We start from the raw sequence: 21,767 nt of genomic DNA on the forward strand, positions 1-21,767 counted from the left end.
TAAAGATAAAATATACGCAATAAACAAAGTATTTAATCATTTATTTAGATTTTTACTTCGTTCCCAATAGTTAAAATCTAATATAAATATAAGTAAGCTAAAACTAAATAGGTACAATAAAATATCAATTATTAAATGAAATTTTCACTGAAGCCTATATTAAACAATCATTCCATTACTGAAAAAAAAAAATTATAAATTACTTCGAATGCATTTTATAAGACTTAATACTTTTGAAAACAATATTTTAACATTATTTTACCAAAAAAAATCATTTTTTTTAAAAGTATTAATTGAATTTATTGTAATTTTCTTTTCCTGTTATTTGTTTTCCCAACAGAGCACTCGAGTCCTTTTCGACGAAACTCCCTGCGTTGACTCAAGTAGGGAAAAGAATGTCTTAATAGGGAATTTCTCGGATTCAAATTCGGAAAAACCAATCTATTGTCTGATGAAGGTGAAAAGTGAGGGAGGATGTGACGAAACTTAATGTTTATGTTGTGATATTTATTTTAATAACTGAATAATCATATAATGTGTACTTAAAACTATTTAATCACAGCAGCTATTTCGTTCCTAAGGTTGTGAAATTATTTTACAAAATGAAATCTATCACTTCTTATGACTTTTGGATTTATTTATTTTTTCCTTGGAACTTGGTATCATTCCTATGAAAGTATGTGACATGAATAAAAGTTGCATGTTAATTAAGCTATAAACTAATGACTTTTATTAAGGAAAAGTTCATTTAATCTGACGGTATGCTAAGTATTTTTTTTATAATTTCTTTTTACAATAATTAGTTTTATTTTTCCAAATTTAGTAATTTTTGTAGTCGACTTGGTAACGTAATGTATTTCAATTTGTATGAAGAGACTAATAAACATTTTAAGTTTTATTTGATTTATTTTCTGACTCCTTTTAACTCCTTTATTGATAAGAAATAAATGAACTCTGACTATGTGACCTATTTAAGCATAGATTAATATCTGATAAGTAATAAATTTAATATCAATAAATTTAAAAATAAGATTTAATATCTGTGAATAATGCTATTAAATAATATCAATAAATAAAATAAGAATTAACACTCTTAAATCAATAATTAGAATTAATGTTATTAAATTGCACAAGGATAAATATCAACGAGCAGCATGTATTAGAAAATAATAAAAATATAAATAAATATCATTACTTGACAAAATGGAATTAAATTAATTTATATCAATTTTAGGCAATTGGAAATGTGGCTTCCAGATAATGATTCTAATAACCCAAAAGATGGTTCAAAGGATCTAACTAATGATAGAATGAAAGTTAGATCAAATTCACCTCCTTTTGAGGGAGGTGAATCTTTGTGTGAATTTTATTTAGACCCGTAAGTATATATTTTTTTCTTTATTTGTTCTGTTTATAACATTGGCTATATATATACTAATACTATATTATATGGTTCAGAATCTTCTCTGCTTTAAAATGTAACACATATAAGTTTTAAAATATAACTTGTACCATAACAACCTCATAAAATTGAAACAATTTTCATTCTATAAAATATATTTTTGTTCAAAAATTGTATGGTTACAAATAATTGTAACATTAATATAATACAGATCAATTATTTTAATTTTTTTTATTCATGATTCAAGCAAGGATTTAACTCAGTTTTTTTTTTTCTTGAGAAAGCACATTCAAAATTTTTCTTAAAAAAATATGGAGGCAATTGGTGATTTATATGAAGCTTTTTTTTAAATTTTGCCTATTCATCAGGAAATATTCAAAATATTTTGGCATTCTTGTGAATTGTTTATAATTTACATTATCATTATACTTTTCTTTTAGTTAACATTCTTTATTCTAATATAATATTCTTTAGTTAATAGTATAGTTAGTAAGGAGCTAAAATTTTCTAACAACCAAAGTTTTTAAAACTTTGATTGTCTGATAAATATCTAATAAAATAATCCTTATGCTATTTTCGGGGACCATCTTTTCTGTAGAAAAAATTAAAAACTGATGGATCGCTCAATATAAGATTTTATATCTGTTGTATAGTTTTATTAAAAAGCAGTGTATTAGTTTCTTCATTTAATTATATTTAATTTAATTTCAAATAATTAAAATAATAATGACTAAAATACAAACACAATGAAACATCTTTTTATTCTTCTTAATAATGTTTCTGCTTTAACTTTTTTGTAGGACCTTGATATCTGAACATAACTCTGACAATTGGTTGAAATAAATATTTTAGGGGATATTTCCATATAGTGATCTTTCGCGCCAACTACAATTGACAAGGTGCCAAATAAAAACTTGAAATTTTTTTTAACAAAAAACATGTAGATGCATGGGCGGATCGTGAATTTGTGGGGCCCTGGGCTAAAATTACTTAGGGGCCCTAATAGCCATTTTGTCAAAAAACTGTTTTCCATAGTGATGTAGATAAGTATATAGAAAAAAAATAGGACAATAAAATAATTTTTTTTTTATTTGTGTCATCCTCATTTTCGTTGAAACTTTCGCAAATTTTCCTAATGTCATCATAATTATTTTTCAAAGCTTTGACAGCATCATAGTGACAAGACCATCTGGTCTGGCTTAAACTTTTTAACGCAAATTTGAGTATTGTTTCATGATTTAATAGTTCCCACCTTGATCGAAGTAGAAAAGAAAATGTACATTTTTTGCACTACTGCAAAAAAGCTCACAATTTTGGTTGCAACCTTAACAGATTCTTCACCAACTAGGTTAAGGGAAGGCGCAGCACATGGCACATAATCCGCGGATTTATTTTTTTGTTTTAGTAGGGCTTGTACACCATTGTAGTGACCCGCCATATTAGCAGAGTTGTCGTAAGATTGTCCCCTACAATTATCCGGTAGTAGTCCATTTATTTCTAAAAAGTCTTGTAGAATATTAAATAAATGTATGCCAGTATGACTACTAATTTTAATGAAGGATACACATCTTTCATACACTTTCCCCCGAAAACAGTATTGTAATACAATAGCAAGTTGATCATTGTGAGATAGATCTGGAGTAGAATCCATCACAATTGAATAATACTTTGTGTCGTCGTTATTTATTTGAGTTATATTTTGTTTAATTATCGGTCAGCCCATAATCTCAATTATTTCATCATATACTGTTTTTGATAAGTATGATATTATCGGTTTTAGTCAATGTGTTCATGAATGAATAGATCGAACTCTGCTAATAGCTCCAGAGCACCCATAAAATTACTATTATGTGGAGAACTAAATACTTCCTCGGAACCTCTAAATGCTAAGCCCCTTATACTTAAAAATTTGACCATTGCAATAACCTGTTTTAGGACATTATAATAATATCCTGTTTCTTTCCTTAATTGCTTCTGAAGCTGCTTGTCTAAAACAGATCTATTTTCTTTTCGTGTCAACCACACTAACATTGATTTCTTATGTTCATTAGAATTTTCATGATTTTCTAAACTGGTTCCTATGTGTTTCCAATCAGAAAATCCGGTTGTGTATTGAGAAGGGATTTTGGAAAAAAGTTTGCAAGTCTAACAAAAAACAGTACCAACCCTGGTTGAATTACATAATCAAGATCTTTCCAGCGATTGACCATTTTTCATTTTCTTAATGAAATACCTATTTGAAGATGTTCTGTGTTGTTCTTTGTATTTCTTTATTGAAGCTGAATATATATTTTACGGATCTTTATTTTGAAAGTCAGTCATATCATGTGAGAGGATGTCATTAATAAAATCATTATTTAGCGATTCTGGCCATAAGCCCACGTCAACATATTTCTCAAACTCAAACTTAATATTCTCTAAATTTCTTTCTGCCTCGATATTACCGTCCTCTTGCTGAGCACCAATATAGTTTTCAGTGGGATCAGAGGGTTGCTGGTAGTCAAGACTTAGTACATTTTCAACACTTGTATTTTTTTCCTGGTGTTGCGATTTTCAGCTCCCTTCAAATAGATTGTCTTCGGATAAGATCCCTTCCTTTTCGCTTATTAATAAATTTGTAGCTATTCCATTCTCATTTTTATGTTCTAATTTGAAAAAAGTTTCAATTTTTGCATATTTCTGTCTTTCTTTATCTCGATCTAGCTGAAATTTCCGTTTCTCAGCTCCACATATATATTTTATACCAGACATATTGTAAAATAAGACTTTGATAATTTTCTGGTAATAAACAGGGAACGAGATGATCGATGTAATATTGTTCTTCACGTCACATTTTAATGCTTTGTAATGAGTGCAGTAATTCACAAATTATCATTAAAAATCGATTAAAAAGTTCATTTAGTATTAAAAAAATATATTAAAACAAAAAAAAACATGATTTATAATTCTTTTTACTTACCAACTAAGAGCAGGAAATCTTTTCTTATGCTGATTATGTACTTTCAATTATAAGTAAAATAAGAGAAAGGTCTGCTCTTTATAACTTTTAAGTTATCATTTATTAGTAAACTAAACAAGTTTGTCACTTTGACGATGAAAACAGAAGTGCGGGGGGAAATTTACGTCGGGCATTAAGCGGCGTGCCGGGAAGTTCCCCGTAATAGATGCGAAAAAATACACTGACGAAAAACAAGAGAAGGGAAATTCCCCGTTCCGTTCGATATACGCGCACATGCATGGGTTGAGTAATCTCAGGGTTGCCAACTTAATAATATTTTTTTTAATATTAGATATTTTTTTAAATTCAAAATATCACCTATTGTTTTCAGTGGGGACTGGGGCCCTTTGTATTCACGGGGCCCTGGGCTGCAGCCCAAAAAGCCCTTACGTAGATCCGCCCCTGTGTAGATGTTTGCCTGGGCTATGAGTTATACCTTTCGAGTTGGTCCCTTACTGTGATGTTTTTTTTAGTTTCTCGTGGGCTGCTGCCCGGAAGTTGCCAAGACTTGGTGATTATTTCACCATGGATCACAATACGGAAATCTCCACAAATTTTATATTTTAGATTTATAGGGCACAGGCCAGGATAGCCTGGTTAGTGGGGTACTGGGCCCATGTCCAAGAGTTCGTTGGTTCGATCCCAGCCGACCGAAGACTCCCTGTGTAGTTATTAAAAATGAGATATTTCTTCCATGATTTAAATACAATAAAGTATCATTTAGGTAAAAGCTTACCTCTTCTTTACCGGAAAATAAATACATTCTTCTCGTTGAGATTCTAATAATAACTGATAAAAAGAAATAATAGGAAAATTTATTAAGGTAATATACAAATGTACACTTAAAGAGTAGAAGTATCCATTTTTAACGGAGCGGTTGCTCCCGTCGTTCGAAAAAGCAATAATAATAAAACTCAACAGTTTTTAGTTACAGCTATTCGGTTCGGGTACAAGGTTTTGGTTTTTTTTCCGCCAGATGGAGGTGGCGGATTCGCAACAATTGTAAAAGGTGACTGATACAAGTTAAAACTGTCGAGTCGCAAAGTCCTCTATGTTCCCATAACAAATCAATACCTGTGGGGGTACTGATCCAGAAATTTCCTTGTCTTCTGGATTGGTTCAAAATTACAAGGCTACAGAGTTGAATATTGGTAGTCGTAAATCCAAAATTAGGTCAGCTGTTCAATGAGGGTTATAAAATAAAATTTATAGGGGTCTGGTTATTTGTATGAGGCCAAAATACTGAATAAAGTATAAGTATGTTAATTGAAAATACAGTAACAGATTCTCTGATGAATAGCATAAATTTCCCATAACCAGAGCTGTAATATTTGACCCTCACTTAATAATTAATTATTTTCATAAATACATATTATAGATCTATAGAAGTTACATTCGCACCCTTTTTAGCCTTGAGAGTGTATTTCTAAAAGAGTAAATAAATAAAAAATAATGCAATATTTAAAAATTGAGTATAATTCAGGGGTCGCATTCCCCCTAAAATTCATAAAATTCCTAAAAGTATGTGCAAACCCTAAAATTCCTAAAAATCTGATAAAATTTTGTTGGTTTTCCTAAAAAATTAGAGTTATAGGCTAAATATAAATAAAAAAAGCAATAATCTAAAATATAAGAATTTAACTACGTTAATTAAAACTGTTTTAATTTTGCCACATGGGAATTCTGATCCTGAGAGAGGTTTTTCGATAAATAAAGCAATGCTCAATGTGAGTCACCATGAGTATACTATTATGTCGCTTAGACTAATCAAAGATACCATTCGAAATTATGGAGGAGTGTTGAAGATCACCACAACACTATTGAGGGCAGTAAAAGAATCTCACAAATCATATCAAGAATATTTTAGAAAAATGATCATGATTAATTTGTTTTTCTCTAACTTCTAATATAAATTGCTGATTTGAAATCTAATAATATCACACAATAGTTTTTCTTAATAAAGTAAGGTAATAATAAAGTTTTGATTAAGAAAGTAAAAATTAAATAAAAATCCAAGTTGGTGTTAATTTATTTTTTCTCTTGATTTATTCTCACTTTTGCCTGTTCCTGAATTATGCACTTAATTTCTGATAGGTAATATGTAAAGTTGAAATTTCATTTTTACACTTTAGAGATTTCATTCTTGACTTAATAAATTTCAGAGCTTTATTTTATGGCTTGCAACTATTTATGATATGTGTGGATGAATTGTAATAATCTTCTGTTATGTAATAAACTACCGTGTGATCTGTTTTTATCCTAGCAAAATCATATGTTACCCCTAAAATTTACCTAAAATTTTTTGAAAAAAGTTCCTAAAATTACCCTAAAATTTTAAAAAACTTTGCTGCTACCCCTGGTATAATTCCTTGCTTTTAAAACTTAAATGTTAAAAATTTAAATTCTATCCCACAAAATTTTGGTTTTTTGGCATTAAATAAACCATGAGAACTTTGGTGTAAAAACATTTGATGTCTTGGTGAAATTTTATTTTTTTATCCTAACTTAAAAATATGAAAACACTATTTATTATTTTATTCTTATTTTTTTACATCTTTTGACAAAATTTCTACTGGCAAAGTGAATCGATATAACAAAAATAAATAAATAAAGGAAAAATTTGAAAATTATGCTAGAAGTTGCTGTTTTTTCTTTTGGTGCTCATATGATAGTTAAATTAAAGAGTTTAAATAAGGCATGAATGATTTTGAAGAATTTTATGTTTTTAAATTTGAATATTGTTAATGCTGGGGGGAAAAAATGCATATTGTTAATGCATTTTTTTTCCCCAGCTACTCAACCCCAAATATTGATAGAGTTCTATTATCATAAGCAGCTGTGAAGATGACTAACTTAAAAAAAAAAAAAGGCTATTAATTACTTAAAAATATTTAATGTGAAGAGTGAAATAATTATTTTTATCAATTTGTTCTTGTTTCTTCTGAAAATAAATTAAATAGGCTAATTTATGTTGAATAAATAATCCCAAGAAACTGAAGCTCCGAGATATAAGTTAATTTAAAGCTTCATTCAGTTTTAAAATATACAAATTGGAAAAAACAGTCGACATCTTTCAAGCACTAAAAATGGGCGCCTATTTTATTAAATTTATGTGTATTTATAAATCAAAGTTTTTAATCAAGTAATAAGCTAATTTAGGGTTTAAATTGAATTAAATTTTCTTTTGAATTAAAAATCTGAATGAAGAATACTAATTGTATTTTCTATAAATGCATATCATTTTCTATGCATAACGTCATTATTTTTAAAAAAAATTTTAGTTTTGTAATTTTTTTTCATTAGCATTTTATGTATAAGTTCATATAAACAGCCACAATATTAAATAAATTATGAATTATTGATTGGATACAAATATAATTATTACTGGTAAAAAAAAATCCTAACTGTCAGAACCTTTGTTATTCTTTCACGGAATCCTAGGTTTCCACTGAACACGTTTTGGGAACCATTATTCTATAGTAATTAGTTCAAAAAATGTTTCATAATTACAAAATTACTAGTATATTTTTTTTAATGTTTATTTTTTTTAACATCAAAAAGATTTTTACATGATAATTGCCTAATACTTTCATTATTGATTTTCTTGCTTTGCATTTTAGCTCTGATCCCGCGGATAAAATGAAACCCTTCCAGCCATCAAGATCTTTTTCGGATCGAGAGAGCTTTTCAAGTGTTAGTCCTTCTACACAGGTTATTTATTTTTGCGTAAATAAAATATGCGACAAATATTGTTTCGCCAAATTTTGAATTTATATCTATATATTTTTTTTAAAGAGTGATGTCTTCCATACTGAAAATGCAGAAAAGTTGCCGTGTAAGAACTTTATATCTCTTCTCAATCAAGATCTCCTTCCAGTAAACACATTCACACAAACCTTTCTCCAGAGCATTTTGTCTAGTGTTGATAGTTCAGATCCAGGTAAGCATTTCACCTTGTTTTATATCTTAAATATTTTTTTATATTATAATTGATATATATTGTTTTAAATACAGCTTAGTCAATTCAGGGGTCTGTCTAGGTTTTTCTGACAGGTACCTATTTTGTGAAAATTTAGACGTAACTTGTGAAAAATTAAAAATTATATTAACAAATCAACACAAAAATATGGATTTATCGTTTCTTAAGGGATACAAAAATGAAATTTTAAGAAAAAGTATTTTGTGAAACTACCGTTTTTCCTAAAATTGAATTTGTGTTTTCCTAAAGTTGAATTTGTTAAGGTACCGCTAAACGGTAGTAAATTCGGCCTGGATAGACCCCTGCAATTTGTTTCCTTTGAATGAAACAATAAAATGGCTATTTTTATCTAGAAAAATGTAATGCTAATTTAAAATTCAATATGTTAGGGCAAATAATTTAAACTTTTGTTTGACTGAAGCAAAGGATAATATCCTGATTTTCTTAAATATTTATAAAAACATTCCTTTCAGAACATCCCATTTTCTACGAATACAAATGTGAACTTTAAAACAATCAATATGAAGAACCAAGAGATTTAAATTTTTAATTCAGCATTTTTTTTTAAAATTAATAATGCTAGTAGAAATCTTGAAATTCAATACAACTTTGGATTGGTCCACTTGTTATATACTTGGTTCAGGCTTGTAGCCTTACTTCAAACTGTTAGGGATTAGGGTCAGTAATCCCTAACAGTTTGAAGTAAGTGAGGCTTAAAGAAACGCAGTTTACAATTTCACATTATTGATTTTTATGGTAATACACTCAGTGAACATACGTTTGTTTTATTATTTTTAGCTAATGCAGTAACAAATCATTTAGAGGGTGGAGTTTTGTAATTATTGGCTTGTCTCTTTCATCGGATTTTAAAAATGATCAATTCCAATTCACAATGCAGTTTTATGGAATGTTTAATTGATAATTTGGAATACCATTGACTAAATTACTTTTGTAGAAAAATTACTTTTGTCACTGAGTTATCAATTTGAAATTGTAATATTATTAAATCCTACTTTAAAATTATTTGATTATGGAAATTTTGAACTTGATTTCAAGTTTTAATTAAATTTTGGCATGAAGTAAATAAAGCGAAACAGTGTGAATAAGTCACAAATGATAGTACTTCATTCATATGTGGCACAATTTAATCTATCCTCAATTGAGTACTTAATACTGGTTATTTTTTTTGGCAACAATACTATGAAAATTTTTTATTTATATATTGATTCAGTGCTTCATTAATGATTTTATACTGGAAACTATTAAAACTTTCTCTTCTTAATACAACTATCTAAGCTTTATAACAACTTTTTTTTTTAAATTTACCATTTATCCTTTTTAAAAGTTGTCTGGTATATATATATGTACAGTTCCAAAAAAAAAATCCATATTTTTTTTTGAAATTTTTTGTTCCTGAAATATTTTTCTTTAGCCCTCTATTCGCTCTCAAATATATTTTTATTACAGGTTATTAGTTTGTTTCTTTAATTTATATGTTACTGTAATTAATAAAACATGCTAAATCCTATTTTTTGTATTTCTTGATATAGCTTAACACTTTTGTTTAAAAATTTCAACTAAATCAAAAATATTTAATATGGTTGATGTATCTGAAGTTAAAATAAAGTGCATTGTTATTATGTAAATAATTTGCTGTTAAAAGGCAAATCTTAGATGTAATAAAACCAGATTAGTTTTGCTTTTAAAAAATATTGGCCATTGTTTGTAACCTAATTTTGTTTTTATCTAAAAAAATTTTCCATTTTCTCATAATTTTTTGAAAGTATTTCGTATCTTCTTCAGCCACTTACTTTTTTTTATTGATAATATCAAAAAAAAGAAAAAAAGTCTAACTTACATTCCACCATGGTTTAAAAGTGTTCAATAATTTTTTTAATTTTTTTTAGTTGTTGCCAATGCTTGGATGGAAACCCTTTTAGATGTCATTGATTTACTTCCTAAGGAAATAGTAAAAGGAGAAGTAATTATGTTTATTTTTCATAAAAAATTTATTGTTGTGATGAACATTCTGTGAAATAAAATTTATGCACAAAAATAAGTAGTTGAATGAAATGATTTTTTTTTTTTTTTACATAATTTTTACAAATGCTTGTAAATAATCTTTTAATAGATGTTTATCTATTTTAAATTATTTTGTAGATTCTCACTCTCGCTGTAAACAAAGGTCAAATGTCTCAGCCTGTTTCTTCACGTTTACTTTGCTGTAAAATTTTAGGGAAAATTTGTTTAAAGTTTGATCCTTATGTGTAAGTATATTTTGAATTTTATGTGTGTGCATTTTGAATTTTATGTGTGCACAATTTAAAAAAAATTTTTTTTTTAATTATCCTTGAAAATTTTTAAAACAATTTTTTTATTATGCCTTTTGTTATTTCTATATCCAATTCGTACAATTGTAATTGATATTTGTACAATTGTGTTAAGATATTATTTTTGTTATATTTTCTATAACGGATTGCAAATGTATGAGTTTTCTTTATTATTAATATTCATTTTCTATGTGTTTTCTTAATTTGGAATATTGTTCTTTTAATTTTTATTTAGTAATAAATCTGATATTTCGTGTAAGTTTGATAGTTCAATTTTTAAATCATATATCAAATCTATTTTTCATTCCTTTAAATTTTACTTACTTACATTCAATTATATGCATAAAATTTAGAAGAAATTTTATTCAATTTTGCCATATATTTTAAAAAACTTGATGCTATATTTATGTAAATGCTATTCAATTTGTTAAATTAACTGTTATTTCCACTAATTACATGTTAATTAAATTGTTAAGTAAATATTATTTAATCTAAGTGTCTGTAATTTTAGTATTTCTATAATTTGAAATGATATTTTACATTGAGATTGTCATACCATAACCAACTAAATTAATTACCTTAACCAATTTAAAATGAATAAAGCTTAATTTTTGCATTATTTTTTTGACTTATTTCAGAATTTAAACTTAAACATTTTTAATAAAATTTGGATGATTTCGTTCTTTCTGATTTCTTTCTCTTTCATTTAATAATAAGTTTTATTAAATGTATGCAATTATTATAATTTGTTAACATCATGTTTTATTTTTTCCTTTTATTAACCATTAACTAACAATGCAGAATAAAATTAAATTGTTCGTGTAAAAAAATGGAGTTTTTTATTATTTTTATTTTAGAATTAAAAAAGAAGTATTACCTGTGGTTCTCTCTCTGTGCCAAGATGTTGATTTTGAAGTTCGTGGTTACATGTGCAGGCAATTGGACATAGTAGCTAAAGGCATAGGGTGAGATTTACTACTGTTTACTTTGACATTTGTAGTATTGAATACTATGATGTATTTAGTTGATTAAATATTTAAATGTATTCATTATATAGACTTGAAGCTACTAAAAGTGCCATTTTACCTGAACTTGTTGAGCTTGCTAATGATGAAGAAACTTTTGTTCGCTTGGCTAGTATTGAAACTGTTGTACAAATGCTGCCACTATTAGATGATGGTAAAGTATTAAATATAGTTATAGAATTTTTTTATATGAACTTTAAAAAGTATTTATTATTTTTAAATTTATGATTGTTTTGAAAGTTTTTTTTAATCATTGAAATCAATTTTCACAATTGCATTTATCTTACAAAAACTTTTTTATATATACAAACAATTAATTTTACTTATGCCTCTATCACACGAGAGAAAAATATGTGCAAGTGTAAGTGAAACTCTAAGCGCAATTCCTCCGTTCGGAGTTGCCGAAAGGGTTGCTTAATTGCCTGAACGGTTGCATGTAATTGGGTTACCACATTTTGTTATTTATCTTTACTTTTGGCTCATATTTTATTTTATCATATTTTATTATATCATAGTTTCTGAACGATGTTCGTAAAGGGAAGAAAAAGAAATCACAGACGCTGTAGAATATTGATTGATTTTGATTTAATTTTTTACATTTGTATTTGTGTTAAGTCTTTTTTTCAGCAGCAAATTAAAATTCTAAAAAACTTTATTTCCCCAATAGTGAAGTAGCATAGTATAAAAAGGATTATGATTTCTACCTCATAATATGAGATGATATTAAGATATCATTGAATTTCATGCTGTGTCCCTGAAAGGATAAGGGGGTGAAAGGGAGATGGACTTAAATACATGCTGCGTCTCTAAAAGGATAAGGGGGTGAAAGGGGGATGAACTTAAATAGTATCTAGAATTTAGACAATTTTTTTTAATCTTGATTTGAGTGACTAAGGTATAAAACATGGTGCGTAGCGTTTTTGAAAAATGCTTAAAGGTGCTTATTTTCGATTTTCATTTTTTAAAGGCCCTTAAATGTGCTTTTCTTAATGGGTGTTTTTAAAAGGTGCTTTATTTTCCCTTTTCGAAAATGAAATTTATGAAAGGGAATGTCGATTTTTGCCACGTATTATGTAAAAACGTGTTTTTCACATTTTTCTATTTCACGTTTTCAGAATTCATTCAACCACGATCAATTTCAGCGTACCGTCAGTCCATAACGTATGAAAGCGCCAATCATTTTACAGGTTTGGTGAAGTACTTGCGAGTCCGCATGTGCGTCGAGTGAGCTGGGTTCGGTGAGATCCTTGCTTTCTCATGTGCAACTCTGCTGTATTTTGCAAGATATTCTCAATTTCAGGCTTTATTTTTCACCCTCTGAAATCCAACCGAAAAATCTCTTGATCATTTTTTAATGGCTAATATAATCAAGAAAAGAGTTCTTTGTCAAATTCTAGTTATTTTATCATGATCATGTGAACTCTGAGATTTATTTCGCATTTTGTCAATTTACATAGTGCTTAAAAATATTTTTTGAGTGCCTAAAATGTTCTTAAAAGTTGCTTATTTTTTGTTGAATTTGACTCCGCACCCTGTAAAAGCATAGTTTATTTATATATATTTACTATCTAACATGCTAGCTAGGCAAGTGCGGTATCGTTATCTATGTATACGCTAAATCGAATGAGAATAAAAACAAGCTGTCTGATTTAATAGTTTAGCTACTCGAAAATTTATAAAAGTTTCATGTGTAGAAAGGACAATTTTATGACTTATACCATTTTATGCCACTGACATTGCTATCTAAACAAGTAAGGCATTTCTTCAAATTTAATTTTTTAGGCTTAATTAAAAAACATAGTCCTTTGAAATAATTCTTTAGAAGAAATGAGGGTTTAATGTATGAAATATACAATTTTTGACTTTCCTTTTGCTCATAAAATATTTATAACATCAAAACTATTAGTTCTATCAAATCAATTCTATTTTTTTAATTTAGTCTAAAAATACATAATAAATAATGTCTATACTACTAATGTCTATACTACAATGTGTCAGAATTTTATTGTCATCAAATTAATTTACATTGCATTAAAGAATCATCGCGCTGTCGTGCCACAGGTCCCTGGTTCGATCGTCGGGCCGAGCAAGGTTGACTAAGCCTTTCATTCCTTCAGTGGGTCGATAAATGAGTACCAAGCATACTTGGGAGCTAAACACTGGGGGTTTCACGTATGGCTGACTACCTAACCGGAACAAATGCTCCTGCATCCCAGAGCCCAAAGGTCAAGAAAACTGAGATGGGCACAGAAGGCCTTGGCCCTCTGTGGGCTGTGCAGCTGAGTTTAGTTTAGTTTTTAAGGGATCATCAATTTTATTCATTTACACATTGCATATCAGGAGTATCACTTTTATGAAAATTATTTTTTCTAATTTCTTAGTAAAATTGTTTTTTAAATATAAGAGGATTTTCAATGTCATACTTACAATTTATTATTGTAAAATTTAAAACATTCTTTATTGATATGAGATAATTTCATTAAAAATTATAGGATTTATTTTAGGACAAATTTATTGTAATATACAGTATATAAAATAAAATTTATTTATAACTATGAAAAAAAAAACAATATTTTATTAAGAACATACTTTTTATGTATCATATTATTTTGTTACAGACTTTTACATGCTTTGTTTTGCATTTTAAATAATACAAGAATCAATTTAAAAAACAAAACATTTATTGTCAAGTGAAACATTTAGAACATTATTCATTTTCATTTCTTATTTTTTAATTTCTTTCATAAAAACAGTATTCATCTCTTTCCTTCTTCACCAGACAAACCTTACAGGATTATACGAAATATCTGAAATAAAAGAAAGAAATCACTTTCATGATAAAATTTTACCAACACATTATTAGAATAAGAAAGATTAAATACCATTAATTTGAAATCATTTAAGTCCTTAGGTATCCCCTTTAAACTTATTTTAAGTTTGACAGATATTTTGATTAGAGTTCTAAGATTATTCTATACACTAATGAAAGATGGCAGGTATATTTGGTTTTGTAGTTCTTATGTTTGGATTGAAATTTGTTTTAAGAAAAATATATTGTATTTATGATCGAAGACTATTAAAAATTTATGTATATTGAAAAATTAGTAAGGTACACTTACATACTTACTGTCATTGTAGAAAAGCTAAGTATCAAAATATAAATGTGAAGTATAAATAAAAAGGAAAGTATCATTAGTAAATCATCACACACACAAAAAAAAAAAAAGAATTGAGGGGATGAATGTAGAAACAGACAAGGAGATTGGAAATTTGCATTTTAGATTTTCAAAAATTAAAAGAATTCTTAGGGAAGAATAAAATAATTAATTCACAAATAATTATAATAATAAAAAAATTTCAAATAATCGGACTCATGCTTTTACAATCAACAGTAATAAAGTTTAAAATTTGAAAATAAAGAAATATAATCATTATTATATTTTATGTTATAATAATGTAACAAAGTTTGGCGAGTTGCTTGGCGAATATTTCAAAGTAAAGCTTTTCGCCAGTATAAATCTTTACATATATAAAAATAGAAATTATTTCTATTTTAAGTAATTAAAACTTTGATCGGAACAAATTATAATAAGTTTTAATTTTGTTAGCTTAAAATAAATAAATATTTTAAAAGAAAATTTATCTAGAAAATAGTGTACTATACTCACCGATACTAAAATGATGTGCAGGTTCCTGTTATGGTAGTACATCAACTGCATTGAGATGGTTATTTCATCGTGTGAAAGTATTTTTAATGCTTTGATTTTAAAGAAAATGTTATTATTAAACTAAAAAACTGTTCCGTTTCGTCTATAAAAAAATTTCATCCGATCATACTCTTCACCAACGTCGCCGCCATTTTTATTTACATTTGTATACGTCATCACATAAAATTGAAACGTAATAAAAGCAAACGATCTGATTGGTTCATGAAAGAAATTGCCTGAACGGTTGCAGATATTTCGTGCAACCGTGATTTCTATATCACACGAGCAATTTTTGGAGAAATTTCACTTACAGTTGCACTTACACTTGCAGTTGCACATATTTTCTCTCGTGTGATATAGCCATTATAATATACTACACCAAACAGTGTTTTATTTAATGTGTGTGAAAAATGTCTAGTAAAATATTTTTGAAAATATTAAGTAACAATTAATTTCTATTCTTACAGTTTAATCATAACTTCGATCATAGCCAAATGAAATTTCCGAAGAAAAAAAGTTGTTAAATGGTAAAATTATTTCTCAAAATAGTTCAAACATTAAGTTTGAATTCTTGAAATGGATTTCATGTTTATTTTATCAAATTCTTAAACTATAAAGTACAGTTACTTATGTGAATGATATTATTCAAACTTTTGAATGTGTTTTTGACGAAAGTGTTTATGTACTAAGTGTCACATGCAATATTGAATTGGAAGAAGAAAACTTTGTATATTTTTGCTAAATGCATTATTATTAGCTTTAAGCTGACGTGAAGAGAGAAAAAAATTATTATCTAAATATGCAATATAATTGGACAAAATGAAGTAGCTATTGTAATTTTTATGTTGTATTATTTTATCAATAATAAGCAAGATTCGAAAAGAGATGAATTCCAAGAATAATGTTTAATATTCTAAAGAGTAAGTAATGTTTCATATTCAAATAAAAAAAATTGACAAGTCTAATCAAAGCAAATTTTGGGAAACTTTATTATTTCAATATAATAAAAAAGTAATTATTATAAATTATCTTTATTTAATAAATGTAACATTTATATAATGTTTTGTGTTTAAGATCAATTTATATTTTTTTGAATCAATTCAATAATTTTATAGCAAATTTTTATTTCTTAATTGTTTTGGCTTTTTTTATGTTGCTTTGTAAGCTTTATGTTTCAATTCATTTGCTCATTATTTTCTTTTTTTCATATTATTATTGCTTGCATTTATTGCTTACTTTGCCTAAGCTTTTTCTTTCTTTTCCTATTCTCTGCCGTTTCTGCATCTTCTTTGGAATTTGTATGGTAAGTAAAAGCAAACTTTTTGCTTTTTATAATGTATATTTTTTATGCAGCAAAATAATTGTTAGGCACTTTAATACAATTTCCTTATGTTTCTTAGATACATGCACTCAAGCTATTATACCCTTGGTAAAAAAATTATGTGAAAACTCATATTGTTCTAAAGATTCTACACTTCCTGTAGTTTCCAAGCAACTTGGTCGCTTATGTTGTGGATTAGCTGGTAAGTATATATTTTAATAACTGGTTCATTTTACTTTATCTCTTCAAATCTTATCTCATTTTTGAGATAGTAGTTGATTTATACAAGGTGTTCTGTAATCCCTACCCTTCATATATATTTTTAAAATCCTTGTCAATGAAGGTAAAAAATATGCACATTGGGAATTGCTAGTTAATATTTTAGTTAGAAAAAAAGAAAAGAAAAATGCTAATGGAATCTGAATGGAAGAAGGGATAAAAAATATCAAAACCTGCTTGATTGCTACCTGAAGCTTAAAAATGCATTCACAGTTGTAACTCATCAGATTTTGGTAAAGTTTTTTTATTTCATTTTTCACAAAGATTTTAAAAATGTATATTGAAAGTGATGATTACAGAACATTCTCAAGAAAATGGGCCAAAAAAATTTGAATTAAAATTTGTATATAATTTTTAAATGTTTCTAATTTTACCATATTAAATATTTAAAATGCTTCATTTTTCAATAACGATGCTTTTTAATTGCTTCTTAGACGTATACTTTTGAGCACAAGTTATACTTTCATCTTTAATACTTTCATTAACTGATACGAGGGTTGCTATTTATATTTTTGGCCTAATAATGAAAAAAAAACAAATATGTAGGATCGAAATTGGTTTTATTGTTTTTCAAAATATTCTCCATGATGATCAATACACTTTTGCTTGCTTTTGAACCAATTTTCAAAGCACTTTTTCCAGTCCGATTGAGGTAACTCCAAAACATGCGTTTTGAATGCATAAACTGCTTCTTCGGGGGTCGAAAATCGTTGTCCACGTAATTTATTTTTGATGTGTGGGAATAAGAAGAAGTCCTTAGGTGCCAAATCAGGGCTGTACGGCGGATGACCCATCAGTTCGATCTTTCGCTCCGTCAGAAATGCCTTTGTTTGAGTCGATGTGTGAGAGCTCGCATTGTCATTATGCAGAATGATTCACCTGTTCTTCTGCTTTTTTTCGAATTTCTCCTATGACTTCTGGCAAACAAATGGCCGTGTACCATTCAGAATTGACCGTCCTGGTTTGCTCTAACGCCACTGTTGCCACATGACCGTTAATGCCGAAGAAACAGGCAATCATTTGTTTCGATGTGCTTCTTCCTCGGACAACTTTTGTTGGTTTTGCCTTGTCTTGGAAGACCCATACAGTTGATTGCTGTTTTGTTTCGGCTCATATGCATAGATCCATGATTCGTCACCTGTGTAGATGTTATACACAGCCTTTGATGTACCTTGAACGTATTTTTCCAACATTTCCTTGCACCAATCGACACGAGCCTTTTTTTGAGCGTTTGTCAGATTATGCGGGATCCAACGCGAAATTTTTTTTATGCTCAAATGTTCATGCAATATTATATTGATGCTAGTCATACTAATGTCCAAAGACGCCTCTATCTCACGGTATGTCACATGACGATCTTGCTTTATCAGTTCACGCACAGCATCAATCTTTTCTGGCACAACAACGGATTTTGGACGACCTGCACGGGATTCGTCCTGGATCGAACATCAACCACGATTAAATTCATTATACCAATTTTTTACAGTGCTATAGGATGGCGCTTTATCGCTGAATAAAGAATTAAGTTCATCGAAGCACTCTTGTCTTGACAATCCACGTCGAAAGTTATGAAAAATAATGGCACGAAAATAATCACGATTCAATTCCATTTTTTGAAAGAGAAGAACTTTTCATTTTGCTGTCAACAACACAAATGAAGCTATAACGGTAAATCGTCTGCTGAAGCTATGTTTAAAAATATCAAACTTTCGATTAAAATCGTCTGCGGTCGCCTAGCAACACTTACTGTTGCCAAGGCCAGAAATATAAATAGCAACCCTCGTATATATTTTTATTATGTATAGCACAAAAAATTATTTTGTTTCTATATTTTTTTTTTAAAAAAATGATAAAGCACTACTAGAAGTTTTTTTTCTGTGCTTAATAATTTATCTAATTTAAAGAGTTTAAACTTAACATAATTTTTATTCCTATAAATTTAAATGTTTTAAATAAATCTAAATCTTATGTCCATAATTGTTGTCTCTGTAACATTAAATAAATAGTTCCTTTATATTTTTGCTAGACTTATGTAAAACTATTTTTTGAAATTTAAAGAGAACATTCTCTCAAATTTTAATTGTTGTTTGCAATATTTATTTATTTCTTTGAAATAGCTAGTTAGTTAAATATTCCTTTTTATTTACTGGATCTCAGAAAAATTGTTTATTAGTTATGTTTTGATAGCCTGTTACATGCTTTGTAAAGTATTTACTTTTTTTAATAATACGAAACTGTTCATATTTAAAATAATTTAACTGTCTAAAAATTATTTACAATTATTTTTGTTGATTCACTCAGTTTTATTTTACATCTGCCTAATTCATTATATTAATTTTATTGCATTTTTTCCCTTATGTTTCTTTATGTTCAAATACTTTTTATTTTATTGCAATATTTATCATTTGATGAACTGTATTGTACTTTATTTTTACAGATATTCTGACATCTGCACAAAAGCAATGGTTTCTAACGTTTTTTCAAGATTTAGCAAAGCTGGGTTTACCTAACAAAGAAAAAAGAAGTCCGCCCTCTTATAGTCCGGTATTTTAATTATATTTTTCACTGGTAAACTTATCATGAAAGTATGTTTAGTTCACCATGTGACAAATACCATCTTACATATTTTACAGTTGCCAGACTTGTTACCTGCAGTTGACAATAAAGATCGTTATCGAGAATGTAGAAAAGCTTGTGCTTACAATTTTCCGGTACGTTTTATTTTGCTATTGTATATTCCTTAAATAAAATTTTATTTAAGGTACTTAGTACTTTTAAAATTTATAAGTAATGAATTAAAAAGAAACATTATCATACTCTGATTAGTCATTATTAAAGCCTAGCGGAAGAAATGTGAAATTATCAAAAACCAATCTCTGTCAACTGTGACTGGGATATGTTTGCTTACTATAAGAACTATTTTCAGCTCTCCCTTATTTTTAGAAAACAATTTAAATTATTAAGAGCATAAGAAAATTCCACAAATTTATAAATTTTGAATTGCTTTAGAGCTTATAAAGTTAATGTGGTGTAGTATATAGAAAATTGCAGTTTATAGATCTTATGGTGTATTATCAATTAAAGTTACTGATTGCATTTTGCATGTTTTTTCAGGCCATGGTTCTCTTCATTGGAATTGAATCTTTTGAAGAAGAACTGTATCCCACTTTTCAGGAGTTATGCTTTGATCCATATCAAAGTGTTAGACAGAAAATGGCATGTGGCTTTTATGAGGTATGAAACAAAATTCATTCTATCATTTGACTTGTCATAGCACCTTAATTTAATCATTATACAGATTTAGCACAAATGAATGTTTCAAAGCTTTTGCACTTTTGCATCGTCAATGGTGTTTCAGGGTTCGTAGCATTTTTAAAAAGTACTTAAAGTTACTTATTTTCATTTTTTAAAAGCTCTTAAAGGTGCTTTTTTCATTGGGTGTTTTTAAAAAGTGCTTCTAATTTTCCTTTTTCCAAAATGGGATTTTTTCTCTTTACCATATCGATTTTCGCACGTATTATAAAATAGCGAGATTTTCTCATTGTTCTATTCAACGTTTTCACAATTCATTCAACCATAATCTATTTCGGCGTACCGTCGGTCCATAACGTATGAAAGCGCCAATCATTTTACAGATTTGATGAAATACTTGGGAGTCCGCATGTGCGTCTACTGAGCTGGGTTCGGTGAGATTATTGCACTCTCATGTGCAACTCTTGCATTTTGAAAGATACTCTCAATTTCAGGCTTCATTTTTGACCCTCTGATATCAAACAGAAAAATCTCCATCATTTTATAATGGCTAATGTAATCAAGAAAAGAGTTCTTTGTCAGAAGCTAGTTATTTTATCATGATCACTAAAAGTCTTTTAAAATTATTTTGCGTTTTGTTAATGTATATAGTGCTTAAAAATATTTTTTGAGTGCTTAAAAAATACTGAAAAGGTGCTTATTTTTTGTTGAAAGATTTGGTTACGCACCCTGTGTTTATAGTGCCGAATAAATGGTTCCTCTCATTTTAAGTTCTTGCAATGTTTTTCGGTATGAGTGTTTAATGAACAAAGTTACCCATTAAAAGAAATCACTTGCCATGCGATCAGTGGGTCTTAGTGGCTTATGTGATGAAAGATAAATCACTAGCCACCCACAGGCCTAACTCAAGGAGCCACCAATACGTAAAACATTGCAAAAACTTGAAAAATGCAGCTTTAGTAACCATTTACAATTTGAAACTACGAGGACTGTTTTTTAAGTTTGAAGATGGAAATCAAATGAAAGAAAATTTTAAAGTAGCACATTTATTTTCAAATTCTTCAATTGCCTGCTCTGATAATCGCGGCCGTATTGACATCTTCGTCATTGTAGTAGTGGTTGCCGCCAAAATGATGGTTGAAATATCAGAAAAAAAATTTAAATCACTCAGCGCAAGGTCTGAGAGGAAAGGTGAGGGGGTCCAAAACTTCCCTGCCAAAAGAGTTCAATAAAGCTCTGGTCCAAAGAGAGTCATTGTCATGAAGTAGTGAAATTTCCTGTCAGCTTGGCAGTAGGTAGCTTTGTAAACTTCTCAAATCAACCAGTGAATGTATGCAAGAGACAGATTTTTCACCCGTTAAAAGGATAACATCAAAAATGGCACTGCTTATCTGCTCTCACGGGACAGTGGTGCTTTTTTTGGTATTCCAAAAAGTATTTGCTGACCATGTCTAGCTCTTGATTTCTTTTTTAC

General features: G+C 28.3%; 1 protein-coding gene and 1 long non-coding RNA gene across 5 annotated transcripts in view; one reads left to right on the forward strand and one right to left on the reverse strand.

Annotated features, from left to right (window-relative positions):
* The first annotated feature begins 376 nt into the window (after positions 1 to 376).
* The window catches only part of LOC107452837 (serine/threonine-protein phosphatase 4 regulatory subunit 4), a 43,207-nt gene continuing 21,816 nt past the window's right edge, over positions 377 to 21,767 (forward strand). Inside the window, exons 1-12 of one of the 4 annotated variants that reach the window (XM_071184960.2) lie at positions 377 to 676; positions 1,235 to 1,378; positions 8,021 to 8,111; positions 8,196 to 8,340; positions 10,287 to 10,360; positions 10,540 to 10,646; positions 11,567 to 11,674; positions 11,767 to 11,888; positions 16,857 to 16,964; positions 19,479 to 19,585; positions 19,675 to 19,752; positions 20,156 to 20,275. In XM_071184960.2, the coding sequence (XP_071041061.1) occupies positions 1,245 to 1,378; positions 8,021 to 8,111; positions 8,196 to 8,340; positions 10,287 to 10,360; positions 10,540 to 10,646; positions 11,567 to 11,674; positions 11,767 to 11,888; positions 16,857 to 16,964; positions 19,479 to 19,585; positions 19,675 to 19,752; positions 20,156 to 20,275 (1,194 nt within the window). In that variant the 5' untranslated portion in view covers positions 377 to 676; positions 1,235 to 1,244. Of the gene's footprint in view, positions 760 to 1,234; positions 1,379 to 8,020; positions 8,112 to 8,195; positions 8,341 to 10,286; positions 10,361 to 10,539; positions 10,647 to 11,566; positions 11,675 to 11,766; positions 11,889 to 16,841; positions 16,965 to 19,478; positions 19,586 to 19,674; positions 19,753 to 20,155; positions 20,276 to 21,767 lie in introns of all 4 variants that reach the window. The other 3 variants (XM_043047252.3, XM_043047250.3, XM_043047253.3) reach the window with 3 other exon arrangements.
* Positions 14,398 to 15,542, reverse strand: LOC147809349 (uncharacterized). The gene is made up of 2 exons (XR_015433721.1): positions 15,403 to 15,542; positions 14,398 to 14,541 (listed from the first exon to the last, which is right to left on the reverse strand). It is a non-coding gene; the product is annotated as an uncharacterized LOC147809349 (long non-coding RNA).

The sequence above is a fragment of the Parasteatoda tepidariorum genome, chromosome 5, assembly GCF_982258835.1.
Source record: "Parasteatoda tepidariorum strain Cologne lab strain chromosome 5, Ptep-v5.0, whole genome shotgun sequence".
Lineage (NCBI taxonomy): Eukaryota > Metazoa > Arthropoda > Arachnida > Araneae > Theridiidae > Parasteatoda > Parasteatoda tepidariorum.